The sequence below is a fragment of the Dryobates pubescens genome, chromosome 34, assembly GCF_014839835.1.
Source record: "Dryobates pubescens isolate bDryPub1 chromosome 34, bDryPub1.pri, whole genome shotgun sequence".
NCBI lineage: Eukaryota > Metazoa > Chordata > Aves > Piciformes > Picidae > Dryobates > Dryobates pubescens.
In genome coordinates this window covers 1,212,512-1,231,493 of record NC_071645.1, presented here as the reverse complement: position 1 = coordinate 1,231,493, position 18,982 = coordinate 1,212,512, and the positions used below count along the sequence as shown (strand labels likewise).

The following is an 18,982-nucleotide window of genomic DNA, read 5'->3' as shown; positions in this document are numbered from 1 at the left end:
CCGCTACGGCGGCCGCCGCGGGACAGGATTGCTCGGCGCGTTCCGCTCCTGCTGCGGGGCGGGGGTGCCTGCGGAGGCTGGAGCGCTGCGGGGTCGCACCCGGGGGAGCTCCGTGGCCGTGGAGGGAGCGGTGACCGCGGAAGGACCTGTGAATACTGGAGGGCTATGGCTGCGGGGTCGCACCCGGGGGAGCTCCGTGGCCGTGGAGGGAGCGGCGACTGCAGAGGGACCCGCGGATGCTGGGGGACTATGGCTGTGAGGAGACCTCTGGGTGCTGGAGGTTCTCTGGCGGCTGCTGAGGGTTGACGGCTGCGAGGGGACCCTTGGAGGCTGCATGGCTGCAGGGGGAGCCGCGGGTGCCGTGGGGTTCCGTGGCTGTGAGAGCACCCTTGACTAGGGGCAGACCCTTAGCAGCTGCGGAGGACCTTTGACTGCAGGAGGCTGCGTGGCTGCTGGAGGACCCCCGACCTCAGCCCCCGCTGTCCTCCTTCTCCTCCTCCTCCTCTGCCTTCCCGTGGGCGTCATGGCTGGGGCTGGGGTGCGAAGGCAGGGCTGAGGCACCTCAGGCATCACCCCGCTGCCGGGGAAGGGAGGCTCCAGCCCCCAGCATCCGGTACCCGACGGAGAGCTCGGAGTGGGTGGCGGTGAGCAGCTCTCTCCAGCGAGCAGGGCGAAGAGCCGGCGGCGCTTTGTGCCATGCGGAGGGGAAGAGCCCTGGGCACCTGGGTGCTCCTCGCCAGCCTGGCCGTGGCCAGCTGGGGTGTCCGAGGTAAGTCCCGGGGTCGGCAGCCGTGCCCGGGGGGCGCTTGCCGTGGTGCCTGCGCTGCCCCCCGCGTGGCTTACACCGCAGCTGTCTGCACCGTGCTGGGCATGGCTGGGAACCTTCTCCCGTGGCTTGCTGGGGCTCGGAATGGTGGCACCTCGATGGGAGCTGTGTGCCCGTGATGGAACACGAGTGGCTTGGCGGGGTGCTGCCCGAGGGCAGGGCTGCTCTGGTGGCTTCACCTGTCCTAGCCCAGTGCTGTGGCGGTCTGGAGCTCCCTGTGCCACCAGCTGAGCTCCGGGCTGCTTCTCTGCTGCCTACCCTGCTGTCTGTGCAGTTGTTTTGTGCGTGGTGTCCTTTTGCTCTGCTCAGGGACAGCTTCCCGGGGTGCTCTCTGCAGCACTCATCCCCCTGAGTGGGACCCTCAGCTCCCTACAGCACTCCCAAGGGTGGAGAACTCGGCTGGCAAGCTCTCTGCTCTCCTTTTTTTCTTCTCGTTTTCCTTTTTACAGGACAGAAGGTAAGGGTGAAAGAGATCAGCGGGAAGGTGTTCCTGCAGTGTGAAACGGACAAAGCTACTCCCGTCAGCTGGCGGAAAAAGGGCGACCCTGAGGACAGAAACGAAACCCTGCTGGACCTGGGGGCAGCTCACAGCGACCCCAGAGGCAGCTACGCCTGCAAAGCAAACGGCAAGACCAGCCCCTACCTGCAGCTGCACTACCGCAGTGAGTGCTGCAGAGCTGCTTCCCAGGGCCGGAGCCGCTCAGAGCTGCGAGGTCCTCCCCTGTGCAGCCAGGCTGGGAGGGTTGGGGCTGCTCAGCCCGGAGGGGAGAAGGCTGCAGGGAGGCCTCAGAGCTGCAGGTCAGTGTCTGAAGGGAGCTGCAGACAGGCTGGGCAGGGACTGCTCAGGAGGGCTTGGGGTGGCAGCAGCAGGAGCAATGGTTTGAGACTGGAGCAGGGCAGGGTTAGGTTGGGCACCAGGAGGAAGCTCTGCACAGGGAGGCTGGGGAGACACTGGCACAGGCTGCCCAGGGAGGGGGCTGAGGCTCCATCCCTGCAGCCACTCAGGCTCAGCCTGGCTGTGTCCCTGTGCAGCCTGCCCTGGCTGGAGCTGTCCCTGCTGTGGGCAGGGGGTTGGGCAGGATGCCCTTGGAGGCTTCCTTCCAACCTGATGCCATCTGTGACTGTAGGAAACCCTTCTCCCCTCCTCCCTCACCTTGTCCCCTGCCCACCCCCCCTGCAGCAGGGAATTTCTTTTTGGCCTTCTCAGCACTTTTCTGCTTGGGGCTGCTCAAAAAACTTTGGGGAGGTTGTTTGTCCTTAAGCCCTTGGAATGGATGCTCTGCCGGAGCACAGTCACTCACCCCCAGCAGCAGTCCCAGCCACACAGCTCTGATCCCTCCAACCCACTGCACCCTGTGAGCTCTCCCTCTGGGCTGGCAGAGCTGCCTGAGCACTCTGGGCTCAGAGAGAGGCCCTGGCTGCGGGGGGCAGGTGTTGGGGGGGTGGGTAGGGCCCTGGCTGTGGCCCCCCTGTCAGTGTCTGTCTCCTTCTGGGGTTGCAGTGTGCCAGAACTGCATCGAGGTGGACGCTGCTACCATCTCTGGCATCGTGGTGGCGGATGTGGTGGCCACCATCCTCCTGGCAGTGGCTGTCTACTGCATCTCTGGCCAGGACAGGAGGCTCACATCCCGAGGTGAGAGCCCTGCTGCCTGCCCAGGGCTGGGGGATGCCTGGGCACCTGGGGAGGAACAGCAGCAGGCACCAGCACAGGCCAGGAGTCTTGCTGCTGGAAGGACAGCTCGTGTCCAAGGGGTGGCTGGCAGGATGGTGGTGCCCAGGAACGGGACAAGGGCTGCAAGCTGGAAGCCAGGAGGTTCCCCCTCAACAGGAGGAGAAACTCCCTTGGTGTGAGGCTGCTGGAGGCCTGGAGCAGGCTGCCCAGAGAGGCTGTGCAGTCTCCTGCTCTGGAGGCTTTCAAGCCCCAGCTGGATGTGTTCTGTGTGCCCTGCTCTGGGTGCTGCTGCTCTGGCAGGGGGCTTGGACTCGATGATCTCTGGAGGGCCCTCCCAAGCCCTCCCATTGTGCTCCTGTGATCTGCTGGAGCTGTGTGGCACCTGGGGGCTTTCCATCCCTGCCCACACAGCCCACTGACTGCAGGCAGCAGCCAGCACAGTGTGCCTGGGGCAGGCAGCTGTGTGAGCACTCCCTGCACCCTTCCTGCCCCTAGCTCAGCTTCCCAGGGGGAGGCACAAAGGTCCCCAAAGCATCACCCCAAGGACAGCAGCTGGGGACAAAGGGACATCTGAGGCCTTGCAGGGGCTTTCTGCCCTGAGCAAAGGAAAGCAGAGGGCTGAAAGCAGCCCAGCTGCCTGGGTTGGGTTGCAAACGTTCACCCCTGGCCACCTTCTTCCTTCCTTTAGCTTCTGACAGGCAGAACCTGATTGCCAATGAGCAGCTGTACCAGGTGAGTGTGGGCACGCAAGGGTGGGCTCCAGCACCTCTGGGTGGGGCTGGCTGGGTGCTGGGACCAGCATGGCCATGCTGCCAGGGCTGCTGGGGGGCACTCAGTGCCCTGGGGCACCGAGGTGCTGTGAACACTGGGCACCTCCTGAGTCACCAGGGGCTGGGCAAGCTCAGCTGCCCCCTGCCTCTTACTCTGGGGGGGTTGTTGAGCTCTGGGGTTGGGGGTGGAGGGAGGAAGAGCTTGGCAAAGAGAGGGCTGGGCCAGCTTCCCCTGGCCCCTCTCTGCAGGGCTGGCAGAGCCAGCTGCATCTCCTGCTCCCTCTGTTCCCTGCAGCCCCTTGGCGAGCGGGGCGAGGGGCAGTACAGCCAGCTGCCCTCGGCCAAGGCACGCAGGTGAGGTGTGAAGAGGCTGGGGCCTGGCACTCCTTGCCCCCCAGAATGCCCAGGAGCACCAGGACCCTGCCCTGGCACTGCTGTTGGAAGCTCCCAGCTGGCAGGAGGCTGTGGCTCTTCGTCTCTGCAAGCTCCCTGCCGGGAGGTGCTGCCTGTAGCCCTCTGCTCTTCCCCCTTGCCCCTCTGTGTTCCTCTCATTAAAGATGAGCCTCTCCCATGGTCTCCCTGCCCTTGTCTTGAGGCCCAGGGGCTGTGCAGCTGCTGGGGAAGGTGCAGGCTGGATGCCATCTGCCTAGATGCCTGCAGAGCTGTAAGTCTCCCTCTGTCTGTGCCAGGAGGCACCTGGGACCCTTGCTGATGCTGAGGGAGCTTGTGAAGGGAGAGGGCTGCTGCCCCTGGCCCTGGCAGAGTCTCACTTAACTCCTCTTCCAGAGTGGGGGCTCCAGGGGTCTGGGAGCCTCCTTGCCCTGGGCAGAGCTGGGGGCTGGCAGGAGGAGGGCAGGAGGCTGCTTCCCCTGCAAGTGCAGGGCCTGGCACTGGGCTCCTGGCAGGAGCAGAGCAGTGGCTGGGTGGTTCCTCTGCTCTAACCTGCTCCAGGGGAGGCTGAGCCTGCTCTGGCCACTGCAGGTGGCATCTGCCAGCACCTGCCTCTGGTCTCCAAAGCCAGCTGGGTAGGAGCTGCTGTGGCCAGCAGCCTGCCAGCTTCATGGCACCTTTGTCCCCATCAGATCTCAGAGCAGTGAGCAAAGGTAAAACCTCACCCCCAGGGCAGGAGAAGCCAGGGGGCAGGGGGCTTGGGGCTGCCCTGCACAAGGCAAGGAGCCTGCAGAGGCAACACTGGCAGCTGCTCTGCTTGTGAGGCTCCTCAGCACCTCCCTCTTGGGGGGCCAAAGGAGTTCCTCTAGGGCAGCCTAGCACAAGAGCTGCTGCCACTGGGTGGGCACTGATGCCAGGGAGATAAGGAGAGTGTGGGCTGGCACTGCTTGGGGCACCCAGGAGGCAAACAAGCAGCCCCAGAGGAGGTGGCAGGAAGCATCAGGCTGTGGCTTGAAGTCAGGTTTAGGTCAGAGTGGTCCAAGCCTCTCCCATCCCACTCGTGGCCCTGGGCTGTGGGCAGGCACCCCTGGGGCAGAGCTGCCTTGCAGAGGCTGGGAGGGTGACCCAGGGTGGGCACAGAGCTGCTGGGGGGTGGCAGCCTGCGAGGTGCTTGGTGCCTTGTATGGTACTGCCAGCTGTGCTGCCTCTGAAACCACATCCTGCAGGCTCAGCACAGCACTCTGAAGCCATGAATCTGCCTGGGGCTTCATCTCCCCATGCTGAAACTCAAGGGTGAAACCACCCCCAGCCCCCCACCCCCTGCTGCTGTTTCCTCTCTTCAGAGCTGTTGCTCTGAAACCCAACAGAAATGTGGCTCTCAGCCCACGCTGGGACAGAGACCTTCCCAGGCAGCACAGCCTCTCTTGGGCCCTTCTCAAGGTCTTTGGAAACCAAAGCATTCAGGATGAGGCAGGTTTAACATCTAGGTGTTGAGTGCAGGGCACCTCAGGTCTTTCTCTTGCCCCCAGACCCACCCCCAGCTCCTCTTGCCCCTGCCCTCCATTTTTGGGTGTCCCCCCCCCCAGCCCTGGCACAGTCTGCTCCTGCCCTCCCCAGCTGGGCTGCTGCAAGGTGAGGCAGCACAGAGCTGCTGTGCCAACTTAACTGCCCCACAGCAGCTCTCTGCCTGGCTGAGGCTGCTCCTGACCTGAGAACATCACAAACCAAACTCTTTAAGAGACAAAACCACAGAGGAAGTCATCTGCAGTGCAGAGCTGGGGGTGCTGGCTGCCATTTTATTGCTGAGTCCCAGTCTTTAAAGGCAGAGGAGGGACTCAGACCAGAGAAGCCACGGAGCAGAGGCTGCTGGGGGTGGGAAGGGACCTCTGGAGGTCACAGAGCCCACTCCCCCCTGCCAGCCAGAGCAGAAAGTCTGCCAGCTTGCTAGCAGAGCTCAACCCCCACATGCCTTGTGGCAGGGCATGCAGAGAGCCCCCAGGGAGCTGGGCAGAAGGTCCTGGCCCCTGGGTGCCGCCGGTCAGGCGTCCTGCGAGGGCAGCTCAGAAGCCCCTGGCCTGCAGCCCTGCGTACAGCTCCCGCTGGCCCTTGCGGATGGGCTGTGGGAGCAGCAGAGAGCTCAGCCTGGGGGGGCCACACCTGGCCTTGGAGCACACGACCCCCCCAGGGGCAAGGCCCAGCAGAGAGCTGGGGCAGGGCTGCGCTCTGCTGCCCACCCCCTGCAGCCCCAGCGCCAGGAGAGGAGGCTCTGACCCCCCTCAGCGCCAGGAGCCCTCAGCTCGGAGGGCAGCTGCAGAGTCTCCCTCCCTGCCTCTCCCTCCCTGCCTCTCCCTCCCTGCCTCTCCCTCCCCAGCCCCCCCAGGGGAGAGGGGGTAAGGGCAGCTGTTCCATACCTCATAGTCTGGGTTGGGGACAGGGGGAGGACGCTGCATCTTCGGCCCTGCAAGACAGGCAGCCAGAGGTCACCCTGGGTGCTGGCTCACCCAGCACAGCCTGGGGGGGACCTCCCCACAGAGCATCCCCAAGCACTGCACACCAGGGGCTTGGGGGGGGATGAGAGGGAATGGATTGGAGCTTGGGGAGGGCAGGCTGAGGCTGGAGATGAGGAAGCAATCCTTCCCAGTGAGGGTGGGGAGACTCTGGCACAGGCTGTGGCTGTTCAGGGCCAGGCTGGATGAGACCTTGAGCAGCCTGGGCTGGTGGGAGGTGTCCCTGCCCGTGGCAGTGGGGCTGGAACTGGACGATCCTCAAGGTCTCTTCCAACCTAAACCATTCCAGGGATCTATGGGGGAGGTCTTGGAGGGCACAGAGGATGCTGCAGCACTCAGCTGGGGCAGATGCTTAGTGCTTGGTGGACATCCCCTGGAACGGCTCTTACCTCGTTGCCGGATGCCAGGGCTGCTGCTGGCTCTCCCCTTCCTGTCTTTGCTGAAATAATAGACCAGGATCAGCACCCCCAGGGTGATGAGGAGATCTGCAGTGATGATCCCTGTCACTGCCAAGGCATCCAGCTCCTCACAGTTGGTGCACACTGCCAGGAGGGGAGGTGGAGATGCTCAGAGACAGGCACCCTCCCTCCCCATCCCAGCAGAAAAGCTTCAGCTGGGGGTGGGAAGGAGAAAGGAGCAGACAGGGAGGAAGGGAACAGCACAGACCCGGCCAGGGGGCTGGGGGGATGCAGCCTCCTTCCCTACCCTCTGCTCTTTGCATGGTGCAAAACATCTCCTGGACCACCCCCTCCCACCCTCTGCCAAAGGCTCGAGGGGCTCAGAGGCTTCCATCCCTCTGTCAGGGCTGGGGGAAGCTCAACCCTGGCTGCTGGGTCACAGGAACCAGGCTGTGTGCCCCAGGAGTCCACTCTGCAAGGCCAGAAAAGCCTCTGGAGCAGGGCAGAAGCTGTGCAAACCAAGAGGGAGCTCTGGGGAACCACTGACATGCAGCCAGCTTGAAGGCTGCAGAAGGTGGGGAGAGGAGGGGAGGGGGATTCCCTCTGCCAAAAATGTGCTCCTGGGCTCTTTTGCTGCCCTCACAGAGCAGGAAGGGCCTCAGCAGGACCACACCACCCAGCCCAGCACGCTGAGAATCAGCTCTCAGCTCCTGTTGTCCATCCCTGCAGCTGTGCAGCCCTCCCCTGGAGCCCAGCCAGCCAGTGCCCTCTCCTCACCTCTGGCATTCAGGTACATTTCACGGGTCTTAGCACCTGAGGCACAAGTCACATTGACAGGAGAGCTGTCATGGTCCTGTATGGTGTACTTCTCCCCACTCTCAGCTGGTTTTCTCCCAGGCAGCTCCCAGGTGATTGAGCCTTCAGCCAAGGGACAGGTGATTGTCACCATGGTGCCAGAAATCTCCACCAGGAATTCTTTGTTGGCAATGGGGACAAGGAGAAGGGAAAGCAGCATCAGCAACAGCCTCTGAGCAGCCTTCCCTGCCCACCCTTCAGCCCACCCTGGTTGCATTGTGTCATGGGGGCTGCAGGGACAGGCTGGGGGTGTTCAGCCTGGAGAAGAGAAGGCTCCAGTCAGACCTCAGGGCAGCCTTCCAGGACCTGAAGGGAGCTACAGGAAGGCTGCAGAGGGACTGCTCCCAAAGGCCTGCAGGGCCAGGCCCAGGGGCAGTGGTTTGGGATGAGAGCAGAGCAGGTTGAGATTGGATGTGAGGAACAAGTCCTGCCCCAGGAGGCTGCTGGAGCCCTGCAGCAGGCTGCCCAGGGAGGAGGTTGAGGCTCCAGCCCTGGAGATGTCCCAGGGGAGGCTCAGCAGGGCTCTGGGCTGCCTGCCCCAGGGGAGGATGTCCCTGCAGGGGGTTGGGCTGGATGCCCTCTGGAGCTCCCTTCCAGCCAGCCCATGCTAGGGTCGGATGTGAGCTCCCTCTGCCTGTGTCTCCTGCAGCCATCCTTTCCTTTATCCTCGCTGATTCTCTCCGAGGGCCCTCAGGGAGTGCCCAGCTCCGTGTGGCAGAGCCTGGCCGCCTGCCTGTCACCCCTCTGCTTGCTGGGCCCTGCACATGCAGACCACCACCAGCAAGCAGAGGCGAACTGTAGCTCTTTCCCCACCCCGATCCATGACCACAACAGCAATTAACAAACAGGAAAGGTTTTTTTTCCCCTCCTGAAATCCTGCTTGGGCTCCGAGCCTTCTGCCTCCCCTGCGAGGCAGCTGCAGCCTTTGTGTTGTGCTCAGTAATGAAGAGCGCTGGCAGAGGGCCCTCACCTCCCTCTGCTTCATCATCACCTGCAAAGGAGGGAGAGAGGAGCGTTAAGAAGCCAGCTCACGGCTGCCTTCCTGCTGGACCTGGGCCAGCGCTGCCCGGGGAGCAGCAGCAATCGTTAGGGACAATCGCTGCCAGCTCGGCTTTATCAGCGGCGATTAGCGAGGAGCAACATTTCCCCCCTCGGAGAACTCGGATCTCTTCTGCTTGACTCCGAAAGGCTTGGGGCAAGCTGCTCCCCGGGGGTCCCTCCCCACCCGGCGTCCTGAAGGGGCTGTGGCTTCACCTCCCCCTCAGGGAGGTTCTTTTTAAGGCACTAAACGGTTAAGAGTGCAGCCAAAAAGCACTTACCCTCCTGAGCCGCGGTGCCAGCTACAAGAGAAAGAAGAATCGGCGTTAATTAACTTAGCCACTGGGCTGCACCGGCAGGAGTGGAGAAGGGATTCTGTCCCCCGCCCTGCTCTGGAGAGACCTCAGCTGGAGCGTTCAGAGCCCCCCACCACGAGGGGGACAGGGGGAGAGGGTCCAGAGGAGGCAGGAAAGCTGATCAGCTCCTGCTGGGGGCTGGCACCGCTCCCAGCCTGCCGCCGTGAGGCTGAAGTTACCTCCCCCCAAACGGGGCAAGGAAGGTGCATGGCCAAACCCAAGCCCCACAGAAGGACCCAGAAAGCACTGCATGGAGCTCCAGCCCTGCTGCATGAGGTCTGGAGCCCAGGTGTCCTGGGGAAGCAGCTAGGAAGCCAGACTTCACTAGGGTGGTTGGTTGGTTTCTCTCCCTCCAGCCTGAGAGGGTTGGAGCAGCAGCTCCCCAGGCACTGCAGGAGCCAGCTGCAGGACCCTGTGGCTGCAGGTACTTTGCAGCCCTGGGCTTTCTCCTGGGGCAGCCACCCCCTGCTCCCCTGGACTACTCACCCCCACACAGCAGGAGCCCCAGGAGAGGCAAGGACCTCTCCAGCCTCATCCTCAGGTTGCTCCTTCTCTTGCTCTTCTCTACCACAGCAGGCTGGCAGCACCAAGGGGAGGAGGGACGAAGATGTTGGCTCCTCGAGGTCTCAGGAGAAAGAGGCCCAAGGCTTCCCCCCCGCCCAGAGCTGTGTAAAGCAGCAGGGTGAGCAGTGCTGGGGAGACTCACTGCTTCCACTGAAAGCTGCAAGCAGGCAGGGAAGGCACAGAACACGTCTGACAAAATGAGCACATGCCAGGAAGTGTGGAGGCTCAAAACCCCTGCGTGGAACGTCACTGACAGCAAGTGGTGGCTGCTCTGCACCAGCCCAGCCCAAGCCTCAGAGGGTCTGCCCTAGGAGCAGCAGGAGAGCCTGGATTAGATTCGCTCTCCAACAGCTTTTCAAAGAGGCTTTGAAGTCGAAACTACTGCAAGCAATAGGAGGGAATGAACAAAGGAGCCAGAAATGGAACCAGCTGAGCTTCTAGAGATGCTGTGGAGCCAGCAGAGCTGAGCCTGCAAGTGCCAGGCTGTAAAGCCCATGGCTTTCGGTCAGCCTCTGCCCTGAGGGTGATGCTCTGCTCCCAGCAGGCACTCCAGGACACGCTGCCCCACCACACTGCCTCCTCTAGAGACTCCCAAGACCCACCTGGACATGGGGGTGACCTGCCCTAAGTAATCCTCCTCTGGCAGGAGGATTTCACTCAGTGATCTCCAGAGGTCCCTTCCAACCCCTACCATTCTGACTCTGGGACCAGGAGGGACCTTGCTTTGCTGCCTTGCTGTTTCTCTTCGGGTGCCACCAGCCTGCAAAAGCAATTCCACGCTTGCAGGCAGCGCTGGGACTCACCAGTTGCACCTGCAATACAATCTGCTTTATTTCTTTCTAGCAGCCCTCCCAAACGGTAAAGGGCTTGGGGAAGGCTGGAGAAAGCTGCCAAAAGCAGGAGGGAACAGGGTAGGTGCAGCAGAGACCCCGAAAGCCTGAGCCATGCAGAGGCAGCGGGAGCTCAGAGCCTGTGCTCAGCCCCCTCTGCCCCTGGCCCACTCTGTGCCTCTGCTGTGCCTCTGCTGTGCCTTTGCTGTTGCCTTTGCTGTGCCTCTGCTGTGCCTCTTTTGGAGGGGTCCCCAGGCTCTGCCGCCCCCCGGGTCGCCAGCAGGTGCAGGGATGGCCTGGCGCCGCTAGAGGGCGCTCCTGCCCCTCGCAGCCTGCTCTGCTGCCGCCCGCCGGGAGCCCTCCCGCTCCTGACCTGAGCTTGATGCAGGGGAAGACCCCCACGGCAGTGGGGCAGGAGCCTGTCCAAGCTGTGCTTCCAGCATGGGCAGGCTGGGAGCGCACTGCCCTGCCCTGTCCCTCTGCCTGGAGCCGAGGGAGCTGTCAGAGCTGCTCGTAAGGCTGCGAGAGCAGAGGGGATTTGGGAGCGCACTCCACGGACTCACAGTCACAGAACGTTAGGGGTTGGGAGGGACCTCTGGAGCTCATCCAGTCCAACCCCCTGCCAGAGCAGGGGCACCCAGGGCAGGGCACACAGCAGCACATCCAGGTGGGCCTCAAAAGTCTCCAAAGATGGAGTTTCCACCACCCCCCTGGGCAGCCTGCTCCAGGGCTCCAACAACCTCATGGTACAGAAGGAACTTCCTCTGTTCAAGTTTGTGCCAATCACCTCTTGTCCTGTCACTGGGCACCCCTGGGAAGAATCTGGCCCCATCCTCCTGACACACACGCCCCCCTTAGATATTTGTAAGCATTGATGAGATTCCCCCCGCCCCCCAGCTTGCTCTTCTCCAGGCTAACCAGCCCCAGCCCAGCGATCCCTGCAAGGTATCTGTTTGAGGAGGGCATTTCCCATCCTCTGGATGCATTCCCACGTCGCTGCCGGAGGGCTCCCTGCTCTGGGTTGCCTTTTTTTTGGGGGTGGGGGGCAGTGTGTTCGCAGGTTTTTGTCAAACGATTGCCCCTCCTTCCTTCGGGCTGTCGCGAAACACCTTCACCCTTTCTTCCAGGAACACGAATTACCTCCCCCAGGAGGGGAGTGGTTTCAGGTGGGAGCTGGGCGGAGGGATGATTGCAACACAAAAGAGCAAAGGAATATGGGAGGCCGAAGAAATTAAAACTTGCCTTGAAAAGCTGCCTTGTTTCACACCCAGGGGTGAGCCGGGCCGGCCGCGCCTCGCCTTTGGGAGCCGGGGCAGGGAAGCGCTCGGAGTAAGGAATTTGCTCTACGCTGCTGGGGAGACTCGGGGCGGCGAGGGGGGAGCCTCAACTTTCATCCAGGTAGTGAGAACCCGAAACGAATGCTCGGTGCGGCTCAGCCTGCGCAGTCCAACCTCCCGCTGCCAATGCGTGGCCCCAGCTGGCTGCGGGCTCTGCTCTTCCTGGCATTGCAACTGCGAGGTAAGGAGACCTGGAGCCGCCTGGCCTCTGCTGCCGTCTCGCTTTCCCTCCTCTGATCCCTTCATTATCATCCCGATCGCTCGGCGGCTTTGCAGGAGTCGCAGAAGCTGGGGAGGGGAGTGAGGGGGTCGGGGGGTGGCTGCGGCTCTTTGGGTCCGGGGCTGGCCGCGAGTGGCACGAAGTGACTGAGATCGGCGGACAAACAGGTTTAGGCGTGTTCAGGGGGAAAGTGAACACTGAGCTCATTCTGAGCTCCGGTTGCACATCTTCTCCCCTCCCTCCAGGAAGGTGAACTTTAGTCCTAGGTATTGCTTTTTTCGCTGTCTTTGTTACCGGACTCTTAGAGATTATTCAGCAGCGGCGGCGGCTTGGGAAGGTTCCCAGGGCGGCGATCCCGGGGGGGTAGAGAGGGTTCCCAGGGCGGCGATCCCGGGCGGGTGGAGAGGGTTCCCACCGCAACTATCCCAGGCAGGCAGCAGAGCTGCTCTTTAGGGTCTCAGGTAGTGATAGGACTGGGGGTATGGAGCAAAACTAGAAGTGGGGAGATTCAGATTGGATGTCAGGAAGAATTTCTTCCCCAGGAGGGTGGTGAGAGCCTGGCACAGGCTGCCCAGGGACGTGGTGGAAGCCTCAGCCCTGGAGGTGTTGAAGGCCAGGCTGGATGTGGCTGTGAGCAACCTGCTGTGGTGTGAGGTGTCCCTGCCCATGGCAGGGGGTTTGGAACTGGCTGAGCCTTGAGCTCCCTTCCAGTCCTGACGCTTGTAGGAATTTCCTGTGGCCAGCAAAGACGGCATGGGAGGAGACCATCATTCGAGCAGGGTTATCGCTTTGGACTTGGTGATCCTGAGGGTCTTTTCCAACCCGAATGCTTCTGCGATCCTTGATCTCAAATCCATCAGCACACGGATACCCTGCGCAGGGGCTGGAAGGGACCTCTGGAGATCACCGAGTCCAGTCCCCCCCTTGCCAAAGCAGCACCACCTCGGGCAGGTCTCATTTCCCCACCGCTTTCAAATGCATTGATTTATTTGCTTCTGAAGTTGTGTAAAGGCGGAAAAGATTTGGCTCCGAATCTTCGATGGCTGCCAAGGAAGTCTTTCGCTGGCGAACACCTTCGGTGCTGCGGCATTCCAGGCGTCCACTCAGTTATTTATTTCCCTGTGGGAAAAGAAAAGGTGGGGGGGAAGAAATAAATCCGGCCAGGAAGTCCTTGGCTGTAAATGATTCTCAAGCACAGGAAATGCGGCGATTGGCCTTTTACGAGGCCGCGTTTTACCGCCCCGCAATGGTCGGGGGTTGATTATTTGGGCTGAGAAGGGATTGGGGAGCGCGGAGTTTGGGCTGAGAGGGGTTTTAGGAGGGTCCTGTTTTGTTTCAGAGGTGTTTTAGTGGCTCGAGTTTGGGCTGAGAGAGGTTTTTGGAGGGTTCGGCTTTGTTTGAGAGGGTTTTTTTGGGGGGGGTCCTGTCTTTTTTGGGGGGTGGCGTTTGGGCTGAGAGGTTTTTGGGGGTCGTTCTGTTTGCTTGGGATTCTTCGGGGTCTCCTTGTTTGGGATTTGTTCGTTTGGGTTCTCTTTGGGGGTCTTTATGTTTGGATGAGGTCTTGGGGCTCTGTTTGTAAGGTTTTGGGGGGAGGTTTGGCTTGTTGGGGTCTTTTCTCTTGCTTGCTCGAACCAAAGTGGGATGAGTTAACTCCTCTCCAAGAGGCAGGAAATCATCAACCCTTTCCTTCTCTGCTGGGTTAATTCGACCGCTGAAGCAAAGGAAACTAAAGAGGGAGCAGAGGATTGGAAGCAGAGGATTAGGAGCAGGGAAGGATGTCCCCAGCAGCAGCAAGGTGTTTAGCGCAGCCCTGCGAGGTGGAAACCAACCCAGAGAGAGCTGAAGTGGGCAGGGGGAGGAGGGGGGAAGTGGGAACTTGGAGACCACCGTTGCGGGTTTCCTATTTCCCCCTTCAATTCCTTCTGTGTCCTGCTGGTTGTCTTCCTCCCAGGCCAGCACCGAGTCAGCGATGCTAACCTCTTTTTGTCCTTCAGAGTGGCAGCCGGTGGTGGTTTGGTTAACAGAAGCTGCCGCTTTGATAAACAAAGACTTGACTTTACCTTGAGGCTGTCCTGGGGGGCTTCTCGCAGTGATTGCATTGGAGCCAGAGCTGCCCAGCCGGGCTCTTGACCTCCTGATGGGTGCTTCTTACATCAAGGAGAGCAGTTTGCAGGGCACTCAGGCTGCTGACACCGGAGTGCCTCAGGGAAGGCTCTAGCAAGGGAAACGGCAGCTGTGGAATGGGGCTCAGCAGTTCCTCTGGGAGCTGCTTGGCTGAAGCAGTCTGCGAGTTCAAGCAGGTCCCTGGCACTTGTGAGAGCTTGTGAGCGGCACAAGGCACACGAGATGTGGTCTGGGACCCTGGGGGCCAGTCAGCAGCGAGGCTGTGCTTAAAGGGGGGGTGGTGTCCGCAGCAGCACTGCCCCTCCCGGATGTCTCAGTTCATAGATTCACAGCATGGGTTGGGTTGGAAGGGGCCTTAAAGATCATCCAGTTCCAAGCCCCTGCCATGGGTAGGGACACCTTCCCCTAGGGCAGTTTGCTCCAGGCCCCATTCGATGCCTTGAACACTTCCAGCTCCACAGCCTCCCTGGACAGCCTGTCCCAGAGCCTCCCCACCCTCACTGGAAAGAATTTCTTCCTAATCTCCAGTCTCAATCTCCCCTCCTCAAGCTTCAATCCATTCCCTCTCACCCTGGCACTTCCAGCCCTTGTCAAAAGTCCCTCCCCAGCTATCCTGGGGCCCTTCAGGCACTGGGAGGCTGCTCTAAGGTCTCCCTGGAGCCTTCTCTTCTCCAGGCTGAACAGCCCCAGCTCTCCCAGCCTGTCCCCATGGAGGAGTTTGTCCTCATCCCATAGAGAAGGTTTGTTCATGCCCTCCTCCCTCCAGCTATTGTCCCTTTAGACAATTCCTCCTCAAAGGTCCTTTCTTTCCCAAGCAGTTATCAGATCTGTGAGTGTTCAGCTGTGAGGCTACACAGAGCTGCAGCAGCAGCTCAGGTGAATGCCAGCTTTAAGAGCAGCACCCAGGAAGCACAGTGGGGGACACCTCTTGCATCCTGCATGCCCAGGATCATCTCCCTCATTATCTGCCTGCTTCTCACTGTCAGGTTAAACATTGACAGGGACAGATAAAGCAGGCAGCCCTGCAGACTACAAGCAGATAGGGAGAAGTGCTGAGCTTACACCTGGGCAGGTTCCATCGCCCCTAACCTCTTCTCTTGTTCCCCCTGCAGCGCTGTGGCCTGCGGCGGCCGTGGAGGTTTACACTGCCAAGGAGGTGAAGGCTGTGAACGGCACCAAGCTGAGGTTAAAATGTACCTTCTCCAGCACCAGCCCCATTAGCCCAAACCTGGCAGTGACCTGGAACTTCCAGCCCGAGGACCTGAGCTCTCATGAGCCTGTAAGTGAAGCCTTAATGCTGCATTGCACCGTTGCACGCTCGCCCGAGTGCGGCAGTCCCAAGACCCAGCACTAGGTCAGCTCTGTGACTGCCCAAAGGCCAGGCCTGGGCACACAGCACAAGGAGCTGTCTGTAGAAACAGCCCTGGAGTTCCCCTGGGAGCAGCTGGGTGAAGGCAGCTCTGCTGCCCCACTTCCACGTTGCTGCTGCTACCACAGACTGCCTGGTGCTCAGCACTGACAGCTCCTCGGAGTGCCAGCTTGGAAGGGACCCCAGGGATCCTCTGCCCCAACCTGTCTGGGTGACAGCAGAGTTGCAATGAGCTGGCCCAAGACCCTGCCAAGCTGAGCCTGAAAAGTGCTCCCCTGGAAGGGACTCCACTGCTGCCCTTGGCAGATGATTCCAGTGTCCATCTGCTCTCCTCTGGAGTCCAATGGGAATGTCCCCAGCAGTTCCCTGTCCCCATCACCCCTTGGCTTCTGCAGGGGTGGCCAGAAGGGAGTCTCCATCCTCCTGGTAGTCAGCCTTGATCCATGGTGATAAGGTCTCCCCTGAGCCTTCTCTTCTCCAGGCTGAACACACCAAGCTCTCTCAGCCTCTCACATGGAGGTCTTCCACTCCTCAGATCGTTCTCTTGGCTCTTCTCTGGACAGCACAAGGCACTGTCTTCAGAAACAGCCTTGGAGATGCCCTGGGATCAGCTCTGCTGCCATGCTTCCAGGAGCTGCTCCTCACCAACAGAATCCCAGAATTGTCAGGCTGGGAAGGGACCTCAAGGCTCAGCCAGTCCCAAGCCCCCTGCCATGGGCAGGGACACCTCACACCACAGCAGGTTGCTCACAGCCACCTCCAGCCTGGCTGCAAACACCTCCAGGGCTGAGGCTTCCACCACCTCCCTGGGCAACCTGTGCCAGGCTCTCACCACCCTCATGGGGAACAGCCTCTTCCTCACATCCAATCTGAATCTCCCCACTCCTAGTTTTGCTCCATGCCCCCTGGCTGGGCTGCCTGGCGTGCAGCGCTGACAGCTGCTCTCCCCTAGGTGTTTCGCTACCTGAGGGAGCCCTACGAGCCCCCGGCAGGGCGCTTCAAGCAGAGAGTCACCTGGGACGGCAACGTGGAGCAGTACGACGCCTCCATCATCCTCTGGAACCTGCAGCCCACGGACAATGGGACCTTCACCTGCCAGGTGAACAACCCCCCGGACTTCTACGGCACCATCGGGGAGGTGCGGCTCAGAGTGGTGCAGAAAGGTGAGGCCGAGAGCCCAGCTCGGAGCCGCAGCTGGCAGGGACCCTCCGAGGGCATCCTGCCCAAGCCCCTGCCCACAGCAGGGGCAGCTCCAGCCAGAGCAGGCTGCACAGGGACACAGCCAGGCTGAGCCTGAATGGCTGCAGGGATGGAGCCTCAGCCCCCTCCCTGGGCAGCCTGTGCCAGTGTCTCCCCAGCCTCCCTGTGCAGAGCTTCCTCCTGGTGCCCAACCTAAATCTGCCTCCTGATGTCCAACCCAAATCTGCCCTGCCCCAGTTTCAAACCATTGCCCCTTGTCCCATCCCTCCAAGCCCTTCTGAGCAGTCCCTCCCCAGCCTTCCTGTAGCCCCCCTCAGATGCAGCCCTAAGGTCTCCCTGCAGCCTTCTCTATCCTCCATTTGGGTTGGACGTGATGATCTTGAAGGTCTCTTCTAGTCTCTTCTAGTCTCTTCTAGTCTCTTCTAGTCTCTTCTAGTCTCTTCTAGTCTCTTCTAGTCTCTTCTAGTCTCTTCTAGTCTCTTCTAGTCTCTTCTAGTCTCTTCTAGTCTCTTCTAGTCTCTTCTAGTCTCTTCTAGTCTCTTCTAGTCTCTTCTAGTCTCTTCTAGTCTCTCCTCCAGGCTGTGCAGCCCCAGCTCTCCCAGCCTGTCTTCACAGGGGAGGTTCTCCAGCCCTCTGATCATCTTTGTGGCCTCCTCTGGAGCCTCTCCAGCAGGCCCACGTCCCTCTTGTGCCGGGGAGGTCAGTGTGGCTGTGGCAGTGTGAAAGCCTGGATGGCCTTCCACGTCTGGGAGAAATGGATGGAGTAAAGGACTTGTGGAGAGAGAGCCTGAGGGGAGCCAATGCATGCAAGGAAAATGGAGCCTGGGGGCAAGTGATGCCCGTGGGGGTGTGCTCCCAGGCTCAAACCAAGAGCCACTCTGTGTGTCCTCCATGTCCATGCTTCTCTGCACACAGTGTACCTCTCAGAGATCCACTTCCTGGCGGTGGCCATCGGCTCTGCCTGCGTCCTGATGATCGTGGTGGTGACCGCGGTGATCCTCTGCCGGCACCGGCGCAAGAGAGCCGAGGAGAAGGGCATCGAGGTGGCAGACACTGAACTGTAAGCACAGGGCAGGAAGGCTCCCGGGGAAGCTCCTCAAGTATCCTTGCAGCCAGCCTGACTCATTGGCTTGGACCAGGCGCCGAGCGTCTGCCATGCGAAGCTGCCGGCGTAATTAGCGCTAATGGGCTGCTGGCTTGCACGCAGAGCAGAGCCCCGGGAGGAGGGAGCTTTGGGAGACCTCACTCTGCTCCTCCTCTTCACAGTCTCCTCACCTGGAGAAGGATTCAGTCATAGACTCATAGAATGGTTTATGTTTGAAAGGACCTCAAAGCTCACCCAGTCCCAACCCCTCTGCCAGGGGCAGGGACACCTCCCACCCACCCAGGTTGCTGAGGGTCTCATCCAGCCTGGCCCTGAACACCCCCAGGGAGGGCACAGCCACAGCCTCCCTGGGCAGCCTGTGCCAGAGTCTTCCCCACTCTCACTGCAAGGAACTTCTTCCTCATCTCCAGCCTCAGTCTGCCCTCCTCAGGCTTCAATCCATTCCCTCTCCTCCTGGCACTCCCAACCCATTGTTAAAATCCCTCCCCAGCTCTCCTGCAGCCCCTTCAGGTACTGGAAGGCTGCTCTGAGGTCTTCCCAGAGCCTTCCCCAGGCTGAACAGCCCCAACTGTCCCAGCCTGTCCCCACAGGGGAGCTTCTCCAGCCCTCTGATCATCTTCATGGCCTCCTCTGGAGCCTCTCCAGCAGTTGTGGTGGCAGCTGGCAGATGATCTCTCCATGAACCTGACACTGTGGTCTCCATGCATGCAGCATGCCTGGTATCTTATCTGCCTTTATGCCCTGTATGCCAGATGTCCCTCAGAAGGTGTCTCTGCTGCTCAAAACATCTGATGCTGATTTGGCCTTGTTTTTTTAGCATTTCCCCCTCTTTTTTTAACCTTTTCCCCCTCTCTTTTTAATAACAGCACAGAAAAGGAGAACCTGAAGGTCAGAGAAGAGAAAGAAGCAGTTCCTTTGGAGGAGTAGAGGTCTTGGATGGTATGTACAGTGCAGGTGTCCACTCAGGCATCCACTAACTCACATCCTGCTGCCTCTGCAGGCTTTTAAGGCAGTTTGACTTGGCTCCTTATTTTCTGGAGGTCAGAGAAGGGAAGGGATCCCATGGAAGGGACCTCAAGGATCATCCAGTTCCAACCCCCCTGCCATGGGCAGGGACACCTCACACCACAGCAGGTTGCTCACAGCCACCTCCAGCCTGGCTGCAAACACCTCCAGGGCTGAGGCTTCCAGCACCTCCCTGGGCAGCCTGTACCAGGCTCTCACCACCCTCCTGGGGAACAACTTCTTCCTGACATCCAACCTGAATCTCCCCACTTATAGTTTTGCTCCATCCCCCCCAGTCCTACCACTCCCTGACACCCTCAAAAGTCCTTCCCCAGCTTTCCTGGAGCCCCCTGCAGATCCTGGAAGGCCACAATGAGGTCTCCTGGGAGCCTTCTCCTCTCCAGCCTGCACAACCC

At 60.6% G+C, this 18,982-nt stretch overlaps 3 protein-coding genes across 3 annotated transcripts; 2 read left to right on the top strand and 1 right to left on the bottom strand.

Annotated features, from left to right (window-relative positions):
* The first annotated feature begins 197 nt into the window (after positions 1 to 197).
* LOC104301766 (T-cell surface glycoprotein CD3 gamma chain) lies at positions 198 to 3,819 on the top strand. Its single transcript, XM_054176133.1, has 5 exons — positions 198 to 769; positions 1,276 to 1,488; positions 2,328 to 2,459; positions 3,187 to 3,230; positions 3,564 to 3,819. The coding sequence occupies exons 1-5, from the start codon at positions 697 to 699 to the stop codon at positions 3,624 to 3,626; spliced, it is 525 nt and encodes a 174-aa protein (XP_054032108.1). The 5' UTR covers positions 198 to 696; the 3' UTR covers positions 3,627 to 3,819.
* Positions 3,820 to 5,699: 1,880 nt separating this feature from the next.
* LOC104299250 (T-cell surface glycoprotein CD3 epsilon chain) lies at positions 5,700 to 9,347 on the bottom strand. Its single transcript, XM_009899438.2, has 7 exons — positions 9,299 to 9,347; positions 8,738 to 8,758; positions 8,389 to 8,409; positions 7,341 to 7,538; positions 6,555 to 6,707; positions 6,070 to 6,116; positions 5,700 to 5,775 (listed from the first exon to the last, which is right to left on the bottom strand). Exons 1-7 carry the CDS (start codon positions 9,345 to 9,347, stop codon positions 5,719 to 5,721), a joined length of 546 nt encoding a protein of 181 aa, XP_009897740.2. The 3' UTR covers positions 5,700 to 5,718.
* Positions 9,348 to 11,585: 2,238 nt separating this feature from the next.
* MPZL2 (myelin protein zero like 2) lies at positions 11,586 to 18,502 on the top strand. Its single transcript, XM_009899329.2, has 5 exons — positions 11,586 to 11,724; positions 15,000 to 15,166; positions 16,209 to 16,419; positions 17,372 to 17,516; positions 18,428 to 18,502. The coding sequence occupies exons 1-5, from the start codon at positions 11,625 to 11,627 to the stop codon at positions 18,486 to 18,488; spliced, it is 684 nt and encodes a 227-aa protein (XP_009897631.2). The 5' UTR covers positions 11,586 to 11,624; the 3' UTR covers positions 18,489 to 18,502.
* Positions 18,503 to 18,982: the final 480 nt, after the last annotated feature.